The sequence below is a fragment of the Falco naumanni genome, chromosome 4, assembly GCF_017639655.2.
Source record: "Falco naumanni isolate bFalNau1 chromosome 4, bFalNau1.pat, whole genome shotgun sequence".
In the NCBI taxonomy this organism is placed as follows: domain Eukaryota; kingdom Metazoa; phylum Chordata; class Aves; order Falconiformes; family Falconidae; genus Falco; species Falco naumanni.
The window spans coordinates 86,858,804-86,876,347 of record NC_054057.1 but is presented as its reverse complement, the minus strand read 5'-3'; the positions used below and the strand labels follow the sequence as shown (position 1 = coordinate 86,876,347).

The 17,544-nt window shown below is 44.9% G+C and overlaps 1 protein-coding gene across 2 annotated transcripts; it reads left to right on the top strand.

The window, feature by feature from the left end:
- The first annotated feature begins 202 nt into the window (after positions 1 to 202).
- Positions 203 to 15,888, top strand: ZNF598 (zinc finger protein 598, E3 ubiquitin ligase). 2 transcript variants are annotated; one of them, XM_040589531.1, is made up of 12 exons: positions 203 to 444; positions 3,542 to 3,654; positions 5,081 to 5,210; positions 7,490 to 7,701; positions 8,273 to 8,490; positions 9,212 to 9,329; positions 10,395 to 10,576; positions 11,810 to 11,879; positions 12,513 to 13,276; positions 14,275 to 14,410; positions 15,234 to 15,378; positions 15,503 to 15,888. In XM_040589531.1, the coding sequence occupies exons 1-12, from the start codon at positions 259 to 261 to the stop codon at positions 15,848 to 15,850; spliced, it is 2,622 nt and encodes an 873-aa protein (XP_040445465.1). In that variant the 5' UTR covers positions 203 to 258; the 3' UTR covers positions 15,851 to 15,888. The 2 variants fall into 2 exon arrangements, with proteins under 2 accessions (XP_040445465.1, XP_040445464.1); XM_040589530.1 differs by having other exon boundaries at positions 204 to 444; positions 11,807 to 11,879.
- The last annotated feature ends 1,656 nt before the right edge of the window (positions 15,889 to 17,544 follow it).

Below are 17,544 nucleotides of genomic sequence, written 5' to 3'. Positions count from 1 at the left end.
GGAGGAGTGGCGCTCTAGCGGCCGGGGGGGGGGGGGGGGGGGGGGTGATTAGGGGAGTGAGGCACCGCTCTAGGCAGAAACTCGGTGGTCGGTCAGCCAGACCGGCGCGGCGCCGGGTAGCCGCGAGGGCGGGTCTCTATGGTCAGGAGCCGGGCGGAGAGTCGCGCGGCGGGCCGGGCGGCGCTCTAGGCCGCCTCTCGATGGTGCGGGCGGTTGCTAGGTGGTGCGGGGCCTAGGCCGCGGCGGGTCGGCGCCGCCATGGCCGCCTCGGCCTCCGGCGCGGCGGCGGGCCCCGCGGACGGGTCGTGCGTGCTGTGCTGCGGGGAGCTGGAGGTGGTGGCGCTGGGCCGCTGCGACCACCCCATCTGCTACCGCTGCTCGGTGCGGATGCGGGCGCTGTGCGGCGTGCGTTACTGCGCGGTGTGCCGGGAGGAGCTGGGCCAGGTGAGGCCGGGACCGGGCCCCCGCACCCGGCAAGCCCGGGGCGCTGCCCCCGCCCGGGACCGGGCTCTGTCAGCAGCCGACGGGGCTGGGCCGGGGCCGGCAGCCGTGGGGAGCGGGGCCGCGGGGCGGGGAGGCCTGGGGCTGGGCCGGGGCAGGGTCGGGCCGCGGAGCAGCTCGTGGAATCTGCTGAGTGGAGCCGCGGGGGGGACGGGCCCTCCCGGCCGGCAGCTCTCCGTGGGGGAGGGGGACGGACCCCCCCGGCAGCTCTCCGAGGTTATCTGCCCTCATCTTCCCTCCCGGTGGCGCGACGGTTGGTCAGAGGAGGCAAGAGGCATATTGGAAACAAAATAAGAAGGAAATAGAATTTAAAGGGAATATTTATTTTTTTTGGTTTTTTACATCAGCGGGGCTTGTTCTCCAGAGTATTACGCGATCTCGGATGACTCTATCGTCCTGCCGGATTCCTGACTTTCATTTTAAGCATGGGGGAGAACATATTTTGTATTCTTTCAGGGCTCGCTCGTGCCTTGCGTGACAGCACCCTGCGCTGCATTGGCCTCCCATTCCTGTTAGCGTGAGCTGTCTGTCGGGCATATGCTTAAAAAGTAATTTCCACTCAGTTATAACTTTTCTGATGGATTTCTGTTCTTCTTGCGGCCCGCTGGTGCGACAGCACAGGGCCCTGTGGCAGAGGTCGGGGGAAGCTGCTGTGGTGGCTGGGCTGTGTGGATGGAGCCAGGGTTCGGTGCGGTGTGAGCTGCGTGAAGCAAGGCTGCTGAAGGATATTTGTAAAAACTACTCTTCGTACATGAATTTGTTTGGCGGAACTGATGCAGAGAAAACTAAACTTTTTACAAGTAAAAGAGTTGGTACTAGCACGGAATGAAATATACTGTGATGGTTTAGGAAATGAAATAAAACAGATAGGAGGGGGCTCTCCCCTTGGCGAAAGGAAAGCCCTCCCTGCCCACCCCAACTAAACTGTTTGCTTTGGCTGCTTTTCTTGTTGCTCATGTGATTTGAGGGACTGAAGATCTCTGGTTGTGTGCTGGAGATCCTCAGACCCTGTAGAGGCCAGAAGGGTTGCTGTGGTGTTTAGACTGAGCTTACTGGCACATGAGTAGCCTCTGTGTACAGAAAGATGCTCTGTGAAAGTAATTTTATCTCTGATCATCCTCTGGGGAGCTGCTGTGCCACTTGTCTCATCTTAGGAAGAAGCAAGCTGAGATGTTGCTCTTCATCCTTAAACTTACTTGTCTTAGGGTCACAGATGGACTGTTAATCTCAAGAGCTTTTAAATTGTGTAATAGTGCTTTATTATGCAGCTTGAACTTTGGTTCGTTCAGCCATCTTTCTCCCTTCTTTATTAACTGTTTAAAATGATCCTTTTATCATAATTGACTGAGAGGTCATTTTTAATGGCTGTGCTGCTCCCCCCCCCTTGTCTTTAAGTGCCACTACAATACTGTTCTGTCTGTTCACCCGTCTGCCCCAAGGAAAGAAAAAAAGATACCAGGGTGCATAAATCACATCAAAACTGCCACTGAATGAACTGAACTTATATGTAGGACATAAACCTGGCCTCTTGATTTGCATAGCGTGTCTGGAATTAGCAGAGGCAAGTGTGACACTACCAAATCTCAGCTGGTGTCGAACAGAGTAGTGTAGACTGAACCAGTCAGTGTCACAGCAGAACATCCAAAGGAAATGTAACTATAAAGATGAGTGGCAGCCCAGGGCATGACGGAGGAGAAAGCAGGATATACTTGTTCTGGTAGTACATGCTTTCAGTGATGCATAATTGTCGCAGTGGAGTTAGGAAGGATTACTTGTTGACCTGTAAACTAACCGTGACGTATACTTGGATCAGGCTCCGAGGATTGTTGGTGTACTCATTGTGTGTGTGTGTGTGTGTGAGATTGATGTAATTTTCTACAGCAGTTCCAAGATCAGACTCCTGTGATAAAATCTACTTTTCAGCAATCCGTTCCTCTTTTCTAAAACTCACTCTGGCTGAAATTAAATGTCAATATGATTTCACTGAAACTTAAACTTGTGTTCTCTTTATTGTTAAGCTTGCTATTTCAGCAAGTTGAGTGCATTTTTTGTTTTGGTTAACTTAAAAGTAGCCCAACTGTAAAGAAAGCTTTAAAAAAACCCACAAAACCAGACAAAAGACTTGTTCCATGGTATTTCACCCCAACAAGGGTAGAGGAGTGATTGAACAAGACTAAACTACATGTGTATTGTATAATTGAATGCTTTTATTAAGGTTGTATTTCTGGATTTATAATGGTTACTGTAAGAACTGAAAGACACTATATTTGTGTCTCAGCCTTTCTCAGCTGGTGCAGGTGACTCCAGCTGTTTCACAAATGTTGCTGCTACCCCAGCAGTTCCCAGATGGGGAACACGTGCTGGAGCAGAGCGGTGGTAGGTGGCTCCTGAGGAAGGATTTGATAACGTGAACGGCTGCAGCATGAGACCCAAGCTGCCTGGTGGTCAGCGGCAGCAGCTGTGAGCAAGCAGGTTCCCTTAGAAGGGGTATGTGGTACACATCATTTGGGAGACGATGTAGCATCATGTTTCTTGCTTTCCTGGTAGTTAAGGAGAGAAGAAACAGTGGTTTCCCAGTCAGACTCTTGACTAATGTTGCTTTTTGCTTACAGACTGTAGGTTTCTGTGTGATCTACCAGGAGTTGGGAGGGAGCCAAGTGCATGACCGGCATTCGCTGCAGAAGAGGTTGAATTGGCTGGGAGTATTTACTCTCAGCACAGCTGTGGTAGCAAAACATACCATAAAAGAGTTTCCTAATCTAGTTCAAAATCCAAAGACCAGGCTAGTCCAATCCACCTTCATCTGAGCTGGCTCACTTGTTGGAAGCTGATAAGAAGTCACGGTGGCATTGCTGACAGTTGAGGGGGCAGTAACCGGGAGTGGGTGGGTGTGGTGATGAGCAGCTGGGGCTGGTACAATCCAAGCTTCAGGCTATGGTGAGTTCCCTGGCAAAATTTGTGTTGAGGAGTTTAGCTGGAATCCCAAGGACTGTGCAGCCTGAGTGCGCTTTTGCTGATTCTTATGTTGTGTTGCCTGCAGGTTGTCTTCGGACGGAAGCTTACATCTTTCTCAACAATAGCACTTAACCAGTTGCAGCATGAGAAGAAATACGACATTTATTTTACGGATGGAGATGTTTATGCACTGTACAGGTAAGTACTGGAATCCTTTCTGGAACATGCCCCTAAAGCAGGTTGTTCTTATCTGCGTTGTGTGGCAGGAAATGCGTGCTTTAATAGAACAGTGTGGTTTTGTTTCATGGGAACAGAGTGGCTGCCGTGCTGCGTCCATTAGTCATCGCGCGGTGCAGGTGGCATTGGTAGGGTGAGAGGCAGGAGCAGCGCGGCTGGTGTGAGCGCTCAGTACCACGGCTGACAAAGGGAGCAGCTCCTCGAGGCTGGAGTGTTAGATTCACGGACACATAACCCAAAAGCGTTGCTCTGTCAATACAAGTTGCTTTTTGCTTCTTTAGCAACAGCGGGCTTGCTGGAAGGCTTTTGGTTCCTTGTGTGGCCACTGTGGAAATTGGTAAAGACTGAATTACTATTATAATTGTATTTATTGCTAATCAAAACCAATCGTACCAAATATTGTGTGAAAAGAAGAGCAACCTTGTCTGCCTACAAAGACCTTAATTCTAAATGGGAGAGAAAATGAAGTAAAAAAACCAATGCAGGGTAAAAGAATGTGGCATCAGCATCATGTTCTGAAAATATTTTTCATAACGTGCTTAATTGGGAGGCTTTAAGATAATTAAAAGCACTTAAAACGAAAAAAAAGTGAAAAAAGATGAAACCATGCAGATAGCAGTACCTTTTCCTTGGAGAATTGTGCTTTATATCCAGCCTGATTTGGGCTAAGAGTGTAGCTTTGATACATTTACAGTTTTGCATGACTTCATATTGATGGAATTGGGCAATGGGTTTAGGGAGCAGAATCGGTTGGAAGCATGTTCTGATTAATTACACACTAGGTCTGGGAATTGCTTTTGATGATAGGATTTCTGGAGAGTTGCTGAGATTACAGTTCCATGAGCAACAATCAAGTGTGAGGGAATGGGGTCTCCCACTGAGACTAGTGCTCTTTCAGCTCTTTTTTTTTTTTTTTTTGGGGGGGGGGGGGGGGAAACCTTGTGGGTTTTTGGTTGGGTTGTTCTTTTTTTTTCCCTCCTCCTTTTCTATTCCAGTTCTTTCTCTCCCCACTGTATTCTTCAGTTTCCGACAGTAGAAAGTGTAATTAAATTGGAAGTGAATGTTGCAGATACCAGCTGAATCTTCAATAAGCAAGGGGTTTGTTGCATGGGCGTGTTACACTGCCACTATAAAATTCAGAGTGGACTGTATTACTACCGCCATGACTGTTCAGATCTTACAGCTGAAGTCTTTGCATAATTCGGTTTTGTTCTGTTCCTGACATAAGACAAAGTATTCTTGGAATAAGCAGGACGCTAACCTCATTACACATTGCTGGGGGAGCTATAAAAATGCAGCCTTCTGCCACTGATTTGTTTTTTGGTAATGGTATTGGGTTGGTGAGAGGAAATCAGATAATTTTTAGGAAATCTTTCTTGTTCTTTAGGAAGCTGCTGCAGCATGAATGCTCTTTGTGTCCAGATCTGAAGCCATTCAACACCTTTGCAGACCTGGAACAGCACATGAGGAAGCAGCATGAACTCTTCTGTTGCAAACTCTGTGTTAAACACTTAAAGGTGAGCTAGTTCTACGTCTTAATGTGTGGGAAGGAGAGGTGCTTCCTTACGTGACCTACCAGAGTACCTGGGGAGGTTGGAAGAAGAGGGTAGCTGAACAGCACTGATTCATTTTTTTACGTTTCCTCTGTCTGCCAGAGGACTGAGGCCAGTTCCTTTGTTTTAAATCTCTCTTCTTCCATAAACTGATTAATGAAGAAGGCCTGGAAGTTCTCGGTGGATTACATTTTAAAATGAAACCCAACCATATTAATAACCTTCTAATGTTAGCTGCTTTGCTGCAGCATGTGTGAATGTCAAACCCTAACTGATAGCCAGTTAATCCTGAGCCACAGGCAGACTTTGTTACAACTGTAAGGGTAGAAATTTGATGTCTATTAAGACTTATACTCGTAATGACTTTACAAGCTAAAACTGTAACTTAAGAAAATATTTGGTGCCAGCTCAGAAAGCAGAATGCATCATGGAGTGATGCATATATTTCTCAGATTAGAGTCAACGTAGCATATACAGTTGGTTCATGTGCAGGATGATAATCTATCTTGCTCGTTTAATGAAATATAATTATATTTCATTATCTTGTTTATTTGTTCAGAGCAAATTTCCTGTATCTTGTTGACTTGATTGGAAAATGAAACTTACTGTTGCCTGCAATTGAAGTCTGCTGTGTTTGATGTACACACGTAGGACGTGACATGGGGCTGTTTTAAAATGTATTTTACAACCTACTAAAGATAAAAAAGTTACTGGAAAGCTGAGTTGTCTGTGTCTGAAAAGGTGATGTGTAGTAAGCTCAAAACTATTTAGCATCACCATCCTCATCCTTTATTATTTCTTTTAATCTCGCCCAAGTTTTCACTTAAAGGGCTGGTGTTAGGTGATGTTTTTTCATGGTTTGAAAGTCAGAATTCCACCCTTCCCTAGAGCTAGAGTGGGTTTTGTATTTCCAAATTGTACATCGGACAAAATTAGCAGCTACTGTGAAATGAACTCTGGGACTGTGAACCCCTGTGTCTAATAGTTGTCAGCATTCCTTATTGTTGTAGGAGGGAGTTTAATGCATGAACACATATTTTTAGAACTCATTACACATGGTTTTGTATGTGTGTGTGTTTACTCTGAAACCAATTAAATATCAAATCAGAGAAACGCATTTCTTCTGTGGTGCCACAGTTGGTTTGTGCCAACTGAACTGTAGCTTACTGCCAAAAGGGGCAGGCTGCAGAAGTGATCAGGTTGATCTGAATGAATGCTAATACATTGATTTGGGGTTGGTTTGGTTGGTTTTTTTTTTTTTTTTTTCAGGGTTAGCTTTCAGTGAACTGGTTTGACTCTTTCCTGTGGTTGTGGAATCACTAGAGCTAATGCAAGGGAAATGGTCAGAGGAGGGAAAGACCGCTTCTTTTGGTTGCAGTGTCCTTTGAGCTCTGGTGAAGACATGTTTCCATGGTCAGCTGCAGTAGCTAGCACGAAGGGGACTTGTTTGTCATTGTCTGTCCCAGAGTATTCATGAATCATAGTAGAACTTGTTGGCTTTTAATTTCAGAATATTGCAGAGACTTTTTATTTCACTGAAAAAAGCTCCATATTACTATTACCCACTGCAAAAAAGTTTTTACACTTGCAGGAGCTTCAGTCTGTAGCTAAGCCAGATGAACCTTTTCCCAGAACAAGTTAACAGTCCCTGTCTAGGTGAAAAATAAAGGTTATTCTGTTCTCCAGACTGTGTTAACCTTTTTGGAGTCTTCAGAACCCTACCCACCAAAACAACTTGTGTCTTAGTAGGGACAGAAGATTGGCTTATAATATGAAATTTGTTCACTGAACTGTATCCTTTGTATGTGGCTATCTTGGGGTAGTTGCTAGCTGAGGGAAGTAAAACAGCTTGCTTCTGGTTTACATGGGGTTTTTTTTAGTTCCAAGTATGCAAAGTACTGTATGTTCATACATATATATTTAGGATTTTTTTCCCCACCAGAGATTATAATTTAAAGTTTGTTGCATTACGTTAATACAAAGAAAAAAAAAATGAAAAGGAAGAAGGTGAATTAGATCTGTTTCCAATGTTCAAGCTGAGTGAAATGCAAGTTAGATTTAATTTGGATCTTTTACTTGAATTTTGTTTCCTATTCACTGAAAATTTTAGGTGTCGATTGTTAAATTGCATCTTTCTGAAGCAAATCTTCCACTCCTACAAATGAACAAGTTGTGTACAACCCAATTTATTCCATTTTGCTCTCTGTCCACAATAATTAATACATGTGTTTATATCTCTTCAGATTTTTACTTATGAACGGAAATGGTATTCTCGTAAGGACCTCGCCCGTCATCGAATCCATGGAGATCCAGATGACACATCTCATCGTGGGCATCCCTTGTGTAAATTTTGCGATGAGCGTTATTTGGATAATGATGAGTTACTGAAACACTTAAGACGAGATCATTATTTTTGTCATTTCTGTGACTCCGATGGTGCTCAGGAATATTACAGGTTTGTGCAAGCAGTTTATTCCTTTTTCTGTAGCTTAAATTTTGAGGGAAAGTTGCTTGGGTCTGCTTTGAATTTTGGGGAAAGTAGTGCTCAAAGACAGAGTGCAAGAATACGAGCAGGTTGGCTGCAGTCTCTCTTGTTCCTCAAACCACTAGCTGAGGTAATCACTTTCTGTCTAGTTCGTGTTTTAAAGTTCTCTTCATTAGTGTTAAACGTTAAAAGGTACATTTTGCTGCATGACAGCAGGTGTCTGCAGCTGCCTAGTGTGTCAACTCTACTGCTCCAAAATTAATGTGCAAAGCAGATAAAGTCAATTTTCTTATATTAAATACATGCCTTGCGTCCAGCTGGATGTGGTGAGTGTCAACCAGTAGGTTTAGTTTAACATCTGGGATCATGCATGAAGGTCTGTGTTGACTGCACACAAGTGGTTTCAGCTGGAAAGCTTGCTTGGGGATAAAGAAAGAATCAACTGCCTAGGCTCGTCTTCTCTTCATCTTGGAAAAGTAGCCATATGCTGTTAGCAAAATACGCCGGGAAGGTTGCAGCTCAGACTCTTGTCTCTTTCCAGTGATTATGAATACCTTCGTGAACACTTCCGTGAAAAGCACTTCCTTTGTGAAGAGGGACGGTGCAGCACAGAACAGTTTACCCACGCGTTCCACACGGAAATAGACTATAAAGCACACAAAACAGCCTGCCACAGCAAGAACAGGGCGGAGGCCAGGCAGAACCGGCAGATAGACCTTCAGTTTAACTATGCTCCGAGGCACCAGAGGAGGAGTGAGGGTAAGTGTGGCTGGGCGAGGAGGTGGGCAGACACATACTCGTTCTTACTGCTTTGAGGGCTTTCAGGAGTACCTGGCGAACATTTCCTAGCCAGGAAGAAATTCTTTACGTGGAGGGTGAGCAAACCCTAGAACGGGACCCTGAGAGGTTGTGGAGTTTGTCCTCGAAGGTAATCAGAACTCGACCAGACAGGGCCCTGGGCAACCTGAAGCAGTTTCAGAGTTGGCCCCGCTTTGAGTGCGGCGATGGAGCAGACAACATCCAGAGGTTTCTTTCTGCCTAAATTGTTCTACAGGTGTTCCCCTCATGCGTGGATTTAATGGTGATATATAACTTTGAGGAAAACTGCTGTTTTTCCTCCAACTTGTAATTACAGTTAATAGAAACCGGTGATGGGTATAGACCATGAGACCAGAGCAGTATATCCGCTTAGGGGTGCAGAGATCGACATATGTATGAACTTCTCTTCCGTGTGGAACTGTACGTAGAGAGATCTCTGCATAAAACCAGAATTACTCAAACCTCATGTCACAGGTCACGTGGAATTTATACTGCAAAATACATTTTAGTGTAGCAACCCTGAAGGTTATACAGACTACTTTATCTTAATTTATTTCTGATGATTGATTTATTTGTACTAGAATATTTTTGCTTTCTTCAGGCATAGTGATACGCAGATTACAGAAATAACTGAGAGTGATCAACCATCCCTCCTGTTTAGGTGTTATAGGTGGAGAGGACTATGAAGAAGTTGACAGGTATAACAGGCAAGGGAGGTCAGGCAGAGTGAGCGGCCGAGGAAGTCAGCAAAACAGAAGAGGCAGCTGGAGATACAAGAGGTGAGTAGCACAATATTTTGTGGATTTTTATTGCTGTTTAGTGTTGTGTTTTTCACTTGCCAATTAACACTGTTTTGGTGGACCAGTAGGAAGGAATTGGGTACAAAATTTGGAAGCCACCGTAGTGAATCCTTAGTTGAGAATAGATCTAGCTTTCAGTCTAAGCCTGCGTGCTGACTACATGCTTGGTCAAAGGGAAATTGTTTTGTGCGAAGTTTCAGCTCTCTGGAGTTGACACAGGAAGCAAACAGTGTAATCTGCAACTTGTGGGTTAAATGAACTCAGAATCCTAAATTGATTTCAGCAACTGTTTCTATGCTAACTTTTCTAAATAGGATGTTCTGAAGGAAGTGGCAAGTCTTTGCAGGTTTAATGGACTTTTTGGTCTGGGTAATCGTGATGTTCCTATTCTAAGGACCATGCTTTTCATTGAACTAACAGATCTCTCTGTGGCCAGACTGAGTGCTTTGGAAAAAGAAGAGGGTTAAGTATTGAAATGAAATTTTGCATTTATATGTTTCGTCATCCACACAAGACCTGAGTGCTTTATACATACTGCACATCTATTTTTCTTCTTTTTCTCACTGGACGATCAGCCGGTTCATTACTGGTGATTTCACTGGGGGAAAACGTCCATCTCTAAACACTTATATGTTGGTGTCGCATGTGGATCGTGCATGTGTTGAGAGTTTGTGACAAACCATGTTCCAAAGAATTACTGTGGCCTACAAGTATGATTTCATACATTTGAAAATGAATGGGAGAGACAGGTGTCCCCATGCATCCTTGGTACTGTCTCTCCCAGTTCAGCCCGGTTTCTCCTGGGGCCTGGATTGTTATTACCACCTGTAGAACTTTCAAATCCAGGGGGTGAATGTTGCCTGTCTCACCAGCCGGCCCCAGGGTGTGTTGGAGCAGTGGGTTTGTTTTAGCCTTCTCAGCCGGTGGCATCACAAGATCAGGGACAGTCATCGGAGCTGACACGGGAGAGGTGAGAGCTGGAGCGAGACAAATCTGCTCAGTAATCCTTACTGTTTAACCGAGAAAATCTGTCCTGTCCTGTAGGGAAGAAGAAGACAGAGACGTTGCAGCAGCAGTCAGGGCGTCTGTAGCAGCTAAACGGCAAGAAGAGAAAAAACGGGTAGAAGACAAAGAGGAGAGCAGCAGTAGAGGTAAAAAGGACGACTTGAGGGATTCTGAAGTGCTCAGCTCCAAACGTGTGCCAAAGTCTTCAAATGATACTGCAGGTTAGTGTTGAGCGCGTTCTGCAGCTGCAGGGAGGCAGTGTGGGGCTGGAGATCAGCCTGGCGAAAGAGGGAGTCGTCAGGCGTTGTTCTCGGAATCTGGTGGACATGGATAGGGCTGCACGGAATCTCAGTCCAGCAACAGGGATTTTCAGTGAAATGTGGGCTGGGGTTCCTGCAGCAGGTTATACTTGAAATGGAGCTGGGTAGAAATATCAAATGCAATTAATATATGACAGTATGTGTGATGTTCCATCCGAGTCAATATAATCTAAGAATGGGCCATTTCCTACTCTAACGTGCAAGAACTGATTTATTGGGATGCTCTAGCTGAATTTCCCCTTTTTTTGAGAACATTTCCAGTAAGATGAAAGCAAACCTTTAACTGTTTTGACCCAGGTCCAATTTGGGTCAAATAAATATGACTTACTGTGTTTAACATTACCGTTGCTCCAAATCCATTTTCCACTGTTTTAATTGCTCCTGCAACAGGATTTCCACTTAAAGATCATATGCTTTCATGATGAACCAAGAGCTGCTGAGAGCTCTGCTTAATGGTACAGTTCACTTGGGGGTGACAGGCAAGGTTATCTCCCCCAGCTTTTGCTGCATGTATGTCAAAGCTGTTAGCAATCTGTCCCTGAACTCCTGCAGTCCACAGCGCAGGATTTGGATTTTAGGGCACATCTACACTGGGAATAAGTTAAGTTCTGATGTAAACCGACTGCAGAACTAATTGCAGAGCAGCTTGGGCATCTGCGCAGCAGAGGTGTGATGGACTGCTCGGAGGAGCAGCTTTCCAAACGAAGCAGCATTAGCATACGTCAGTTGTGGAGCGCTGAGGCTCTGATGAGCATCCTGACCCTGGGCAGGCTGTGGAGGGCTAACCTGGTATAAGCATGGAGCAGATTGCTGGGGGTATTGGCATCTCAGTCTCTAAAGGGTTCCCTCACAAAGTACTTCTCAACCAATGTTTTGCTCGTGTTAATTGTCATGAATTTCCTGTATGCTGCAGCCAGTATACGATGACATAATGGTGAAAGCAGTAGTGGAAGGAAATAGCGATGCATGGATTTAAATTGTTCTTTTGGAATGTCACACTTAATGACGTCATCAGCTGCTGAAAATAGGACTTGTTAATGCTGCTGTCATGTTCAGTGATAGCTTCTACCCTGAAATAAATGGATTTTAGTTGAAAACATTTCTTTGCTCTTTTTGTCAATATTCCAAAAGAAGCAGCTGCTAATGGTGCTTTAAGCCAAGATGACTTTCCAGCAATTGGTTCAGCAGCAGGACCTCTACAAGGGTAAGTTTGTGCAAGGCTGCCGCGATGAGAAAGCAGATTTAGAAACTTAGGTTCTGCATGTCTGGAGAAAATAATTTTACACATCACTTAAGCTATAAATGCTTCCCCCCTGCCCTGGTCCCCTTCTGCCTCGAGCTGTTTCTGTGCTGGTCACCTGCATGAACAGCATCGGTTGTTGCTTCAGTTCATGGCTTGATCTTTTGGTGGTGCAATTTCAGGGGAATTCTCAACATTTTGTGTTCCAGCCACCTTAACTCGATAGCTTATCTTGAAGAAGCTGTATGCTGAGAGTTTTAAAATTCATCATCTCCTGAAATTGGTGATGATTAGAATAGCGTCTTTGCAGGCTGTGGCAGCTCAAATGTGCCTGTGTGTCCAGCTCTGGTCGAGGTGAGATGTGCTGAGGCAGTGTGGATACCTCAGCAAGGCTAGTGTGACTTCTTTGAGGGTACTGATCTAGACGCGCTTTATAAGCTTGAATACATTTGCTTCCTGTTAACAGTGGGTCAGTTGTGCCACCCGAAGGGATAGTTTGAGGAAGAATGCAAACGGGTGCAGAGCTTGTTCTGCCTGTTGGAGTTGTGCTGCCTCTGCAGCACTGGTATAATGGGATGTACTTTTCCTTTCTTACAGCTCTGCCCAGCTAGCAGTGGTTAAGCTTAAAGAAGAAGATTTCCCAAGCTTGTCATCCTCTGCAGCACCCACCATCTCTTCTGGGATGTCTTTGACGTACACAGCGACTGCAAAGAAAACAGCCTTCCAAGAGGAGGATTTTCCAGCTCTGGTGTCCAAAATGAGGCCTAACAATAAAACAGTAACTAACATTACATCTGCATGGAACAATGGTTCCAGCAAAAATGTGGTCAAAGCCATTAGCAACCCCTGTGTAAACCAGATAGCCAAAAAGCCACCCTCCTTGACTAGCACTAAAGGAAATAAGAAGAGCAATAAACTCTCTCATTCAGACGATGAAGACAGCGGTAGTGGCTTGACAACCCAGGAGATCAGAAATGCACCGACGATGTTTGATGTGTCGTCCTTGCTGGCAGCTTCTACCTCACAAACTTTTACGAAAGTGAGCAAGAAAAAGAAGATGGGGGTTGAGAAGCAGAGACCGTCATCCCCACGCCTGTTACAAGAGACATCGTTCCCCAGGTCATCGACTGAAAAGCTGCCAGAAGCAGAGCAGACATCAAATGCATCCTCTGCTCTTCACGCCCCTGACAGATCCGCAGCTGTCATGAATGGTCATTCGGAAAAATCATTAGCAATCTGTAGTACACCCAAAGAGCCCCCTGGCCTTAAAAAGCCCACAGTGACTAACAAATGCCCTTTACCTCAGGAAGACTTCCCAGCTCTTGGGAGCTCAGGATCAGCTAGAATGCCCCCGCCACCAGGTAGGCGCTGCAGGGCATGGCCAGCTTTGCTGGGAGGTAGCTTAGAGAAGTGTGGCACGGAGATGAGATGTGTAAATGGCTCCTTCTGGCTGTTACATGAGTAGCAGTTCTGCCACCATGTTCTAGGTTAGGCTTTGAAGTTGAAAAAGGTAGTTAGGGTGAGGTAGGTGGGCTTGAATGTCCTCTGTAAATCCTGGCTGAAGCGGTGGCTGTGTTGGGATACCTCTGCTCCATGCAGCTGCAGGTCTCTGCCTTCTGAGGGTGGCTCACATGAGCAGCTGATATTTACCTTTTGCTGCTTTTCTGATGAGTCACTGCCGACACAAATATGTGCTTTAAGATCTAGTTAGGAAGACCCTGCAGGCAAAGGGAATCTCTAGCTGCAACCTGTGCCTGCTGGGACTTGTCGGTTGGCTCGCTTGGTCATTTCCCTTCTGTGTTTGCACAGATTTAACGCCCTTGCTTTTAGCAGTGCCGTAATCTTGTAAAACTGGAGTAACATAGCAACAAACTGTGACTTACAGTGGCTTTAATGAAAGTCTGTACCGCATCAGGAGATGCTTGCGTAGCTGTTCCGTTCTGTGCTGCTCTGCAGATACTGCTAGGTGGAGTATGCTAGAATGTGCGATGTCTAGTGGTGTTGTGACTTCTGGAGCGATTTCTGTTTGCTTTAATAATGTAAAAGTGTGGTTTTCATCATGAGTGGGTTTTTAAAACACAGTTTTCTATTGAAAAAGTAAGTTAATAATTAAAGCACTTTCTCTGTAGAGTAACATCAGCCGCTATGAAGTGCTTCTTGATCTGACTGCTAAGGCAATAGATTCTACCTTTCTAATTTTTGGGTTTTTTTCCAATATAGTGATGTCTGTGCTGCTGACTCCTACTTCTTAGTGCTTCTGGAGAGTACGTCAGACCACTAGCGTTAATTTTAGAGAGTGGTATGTGGGTGCCACAGATACATGCTCTAACTTCCTGGCCCGTTCTCTGCTTCCATTTAGGCTTTAACACTGTGGTGCTATTAAAGAGTCCTCCGCCACCTCCAGGACTGTCGGTGCCTGTTAGTAAACCCCCTCCAGGTTTTGCTGTTATTCCATCCACCAATATCTCTGAACCTGTCACTACATCTTTGAAAGAGTAAGTAAAATCCTTTGAATTAAGAGTTACTTTACATCGCGGTTATGTCATACGGGCTTCAAACAACACATGAAATACTCAGAGGATTATTCTAAACAGGTGCTGCCGCAGAGGCCAGCCACTTGATGGTTGCCGTTGGGGAGTTGGCTCCCTGGCTGTTGTGGGCTGGATTCAGGCGAGCTGTGTAAAAAGCACAAGTGTTGTGTGAATACAAGGCCGAGGAAATGAAAACCTGCGTACTGTGGCAACTCAGACTTTTGTCTTTTCTAGATTTATTTGAAAATCTGGAGCTTCAACATACTCCTTAACCTTTCCATTGATTCTGAGTCCCAGAAGCAAGGTGTTGAACTGTGTTTTCCTTGGTGACCTCTAAATGCCTTCACTGGTCTGATCTTTCCAGCAGTTGGTCTCTGGCCAGGGCCCTTCTGGGCTGAGAGATGACTGTACGGGAAAAGGGGAGGGGAAAATTTGTGTAAGTTTAATACAGACATCTATATTAGTCAGGTGCGGTCTTTGTTGCTCATGTCTTGGTTTTTTTTTTCTTTCCTGACACTAGCTTACAAAACAGCTAGTCAAGACTATGTTAGGCTTGTGTTTTAAATATTCTGTCTAGGTAAAGCTGGAATACAATAGAGTAATCCCACAGGACATTTTTCATCATCCTGTCAAGATTGCTGTGTGCTACTTACAGTAATTGCATGTGTAGTTGGGTGGAGAAAGGGAGCGCATCCTGTAGAAGAGAATAGCCATGTAGGATGTATCCCGCAGCGTCTTTGTACAGCACAAACCAATGTCAGAGGCATTTTTGGTCTTTTCAATGCAGGCCAAAATCCCGTCACGGATCGTACTTGATACCTGAAAACTTTCAGCAAAGGAACATTCAGCTAATACAATCCATTAAAGAATTCCTTCAAAGCGATGAGTCCAAGTTCAATAAATTTAAAACTCATTCTGGGCAATTCAGACAGGTGAGTGGGCAAGAACCTTTGGGTTCCCAAAACCGTCCTCTCCTGGAGAAAGTGAGTCCCGGTGGGATTTTTCCACTCCCCCACCCCACCCCCTCTAACTATTCCAATTCTCTTTTCACTGAAGGGTCTGATTTCTGCAGCACAGTATTATAAAAGTTGCCGAGAACTGCTTGGAGATAACTTCAAGAAAATTTTTAACGAGTTGTTGGTGTTGTTGCCGGACACAGTTAAGCAACAAGAACTGCTTTCTGCTCACAATGATTTCAGAATCAAAGAAAAACAAAGCTCAAACAAACCCAAAAAGAACAAAAAGAATGTTTGGCAGATGGACTCCAACTCTGATCTCGACTGCTATATCTGCCCAACGTGTAAGCAAGTACTAACTCAGCAGGACGTTGTCACCCATAAAGCTTTGCATATTGAGGATGAGGAGTTCCCTTCCTTACAAGCAATCAGCAGAATCATCAGTTAGCTTTCCTGAAAACCAATAAACCAGTTTCTGTCTATGAATATGCACTTTTTGGAATGAGGTTTGGCAGTGTAGTGTGTCTGAGAGCCGGTGCCAGTTGAATAGTCATATGCAGGTGATGTAGAGAGCCCTCTCAGTGCTGTTCATAAATACCGTGCAAAGGGATCGCTGGACTGCGCCGTAGCTAATTAACATCCAAAGTCTGAGCTTCCGAAATGCCTGAGTAGAATTAGGCTGAAATCGCAGGGTGGGCGGGCAGGGGGCCACCTTTCTCCTGTAACATGCAATAGCTGAGAAAATACTTTCTGATCTGATGACTGACAGGGGACACAATAGGGGAATAAGCATCTGGTTTGGGGTTTTTCTTTCTTTTTTTGGGGGGTGGGGGAAGATTATGAATCACTGAAATGAATGGAAGCAAAAGTGGCTTCCTTTATAATCTGATACTTTTTTTTTGTGCTATTTCTGAGGCCACAAAGATCATGGTAGTCAGGGGTACGAAAGTGCAGGAAAGGAAAAGATGCTACTGGCTGGTGAGTCAGACCGTTACTGCGTGTCTGTAAACACTGGGCTGCTCACACAGCAAAGAATATTCCTGTCTGAAAACAAAATTAATTCTCCTACTTGAAGAATTGGACTGATCTGTGCAGTTACTGGAACGTGAGATTTAAACTTGCCTCTGACCTTTTATGTAACATGTTCTTTAAAGAAACTTATTTTGTAGCACTGCATGTAGAATAATAACATTAAGGCTTTACTTTCCGTAAAGCACATTTCACAGTAATTTTATTTAATGACTGCCATGTTTCTAATTTCTTGGATGTACTAATGGTGGTAGCTCCAAACAACAGCATATTTGGGACATTAAATGCTGCTGATCACTGATGATGTTTATCTGCAGTGCCTTTAAGTGCATTTATCTGTTTACAGTGGTCTGCACTAACAAGGATAACTTGTTCAGACTGTACGGAGTGATGCCTCCTGTACCTCCCTTGGTAATACCGGTTTGAAGTAGCTTTGCGTTGTGTTGCTTGGCATCTTGGAATTCCACCCCTCGGAGACACGAGGGGAATCCGTTCATCGGTTGAAGTAACTCCTCCAGCAGCAGCTGTGACGTGGTGGAGTGACAGGAGCCCTCCCTGCAGCACACTTTCATGGCTGTAATTCAGCGTCTGATTCTCTCCCATCCTGGCAGACCAGGTTTAGTTATTTTTAACACATAGGGATAAAGTTGAAATTAATTTATGTAATTTTTAGTGACAAAACACTGCTTTTATATAAGCATCATTTCTATGAAATTTTGCTCGGAGTATTACTGAAGAGCTAGTTCTGGCTACAGAAGGTTTTCCTTGCCTTACACTTTTTATTTCTGCTTGCTGTCAGGCTGCAAAGTGCTTTTGGTGTCTTTTCCAAATAATTAAGACAGTTTCGAATACCTGAAACATGTTGTCTTCAGCACCGGGGTCAGGCTGCACACCCTGGAATGGGGATTGGGAAGATTATTTTGGCTGCATGGCTATTTATAAAATGCATGAATACATGGCAAGTAGTGATGCTTCCACGTTCCTGCTTCGAGCCGGGTTCTTCTCAAGCGGAGCAGGGTGTGATGCCTGTGACATGACCACGCCACCGCCGATGTGATGGCCACAGTGCTTTGGTTCGGGGCCACCTGCCCCCAGTGCTTCTAGGCAGCAGTC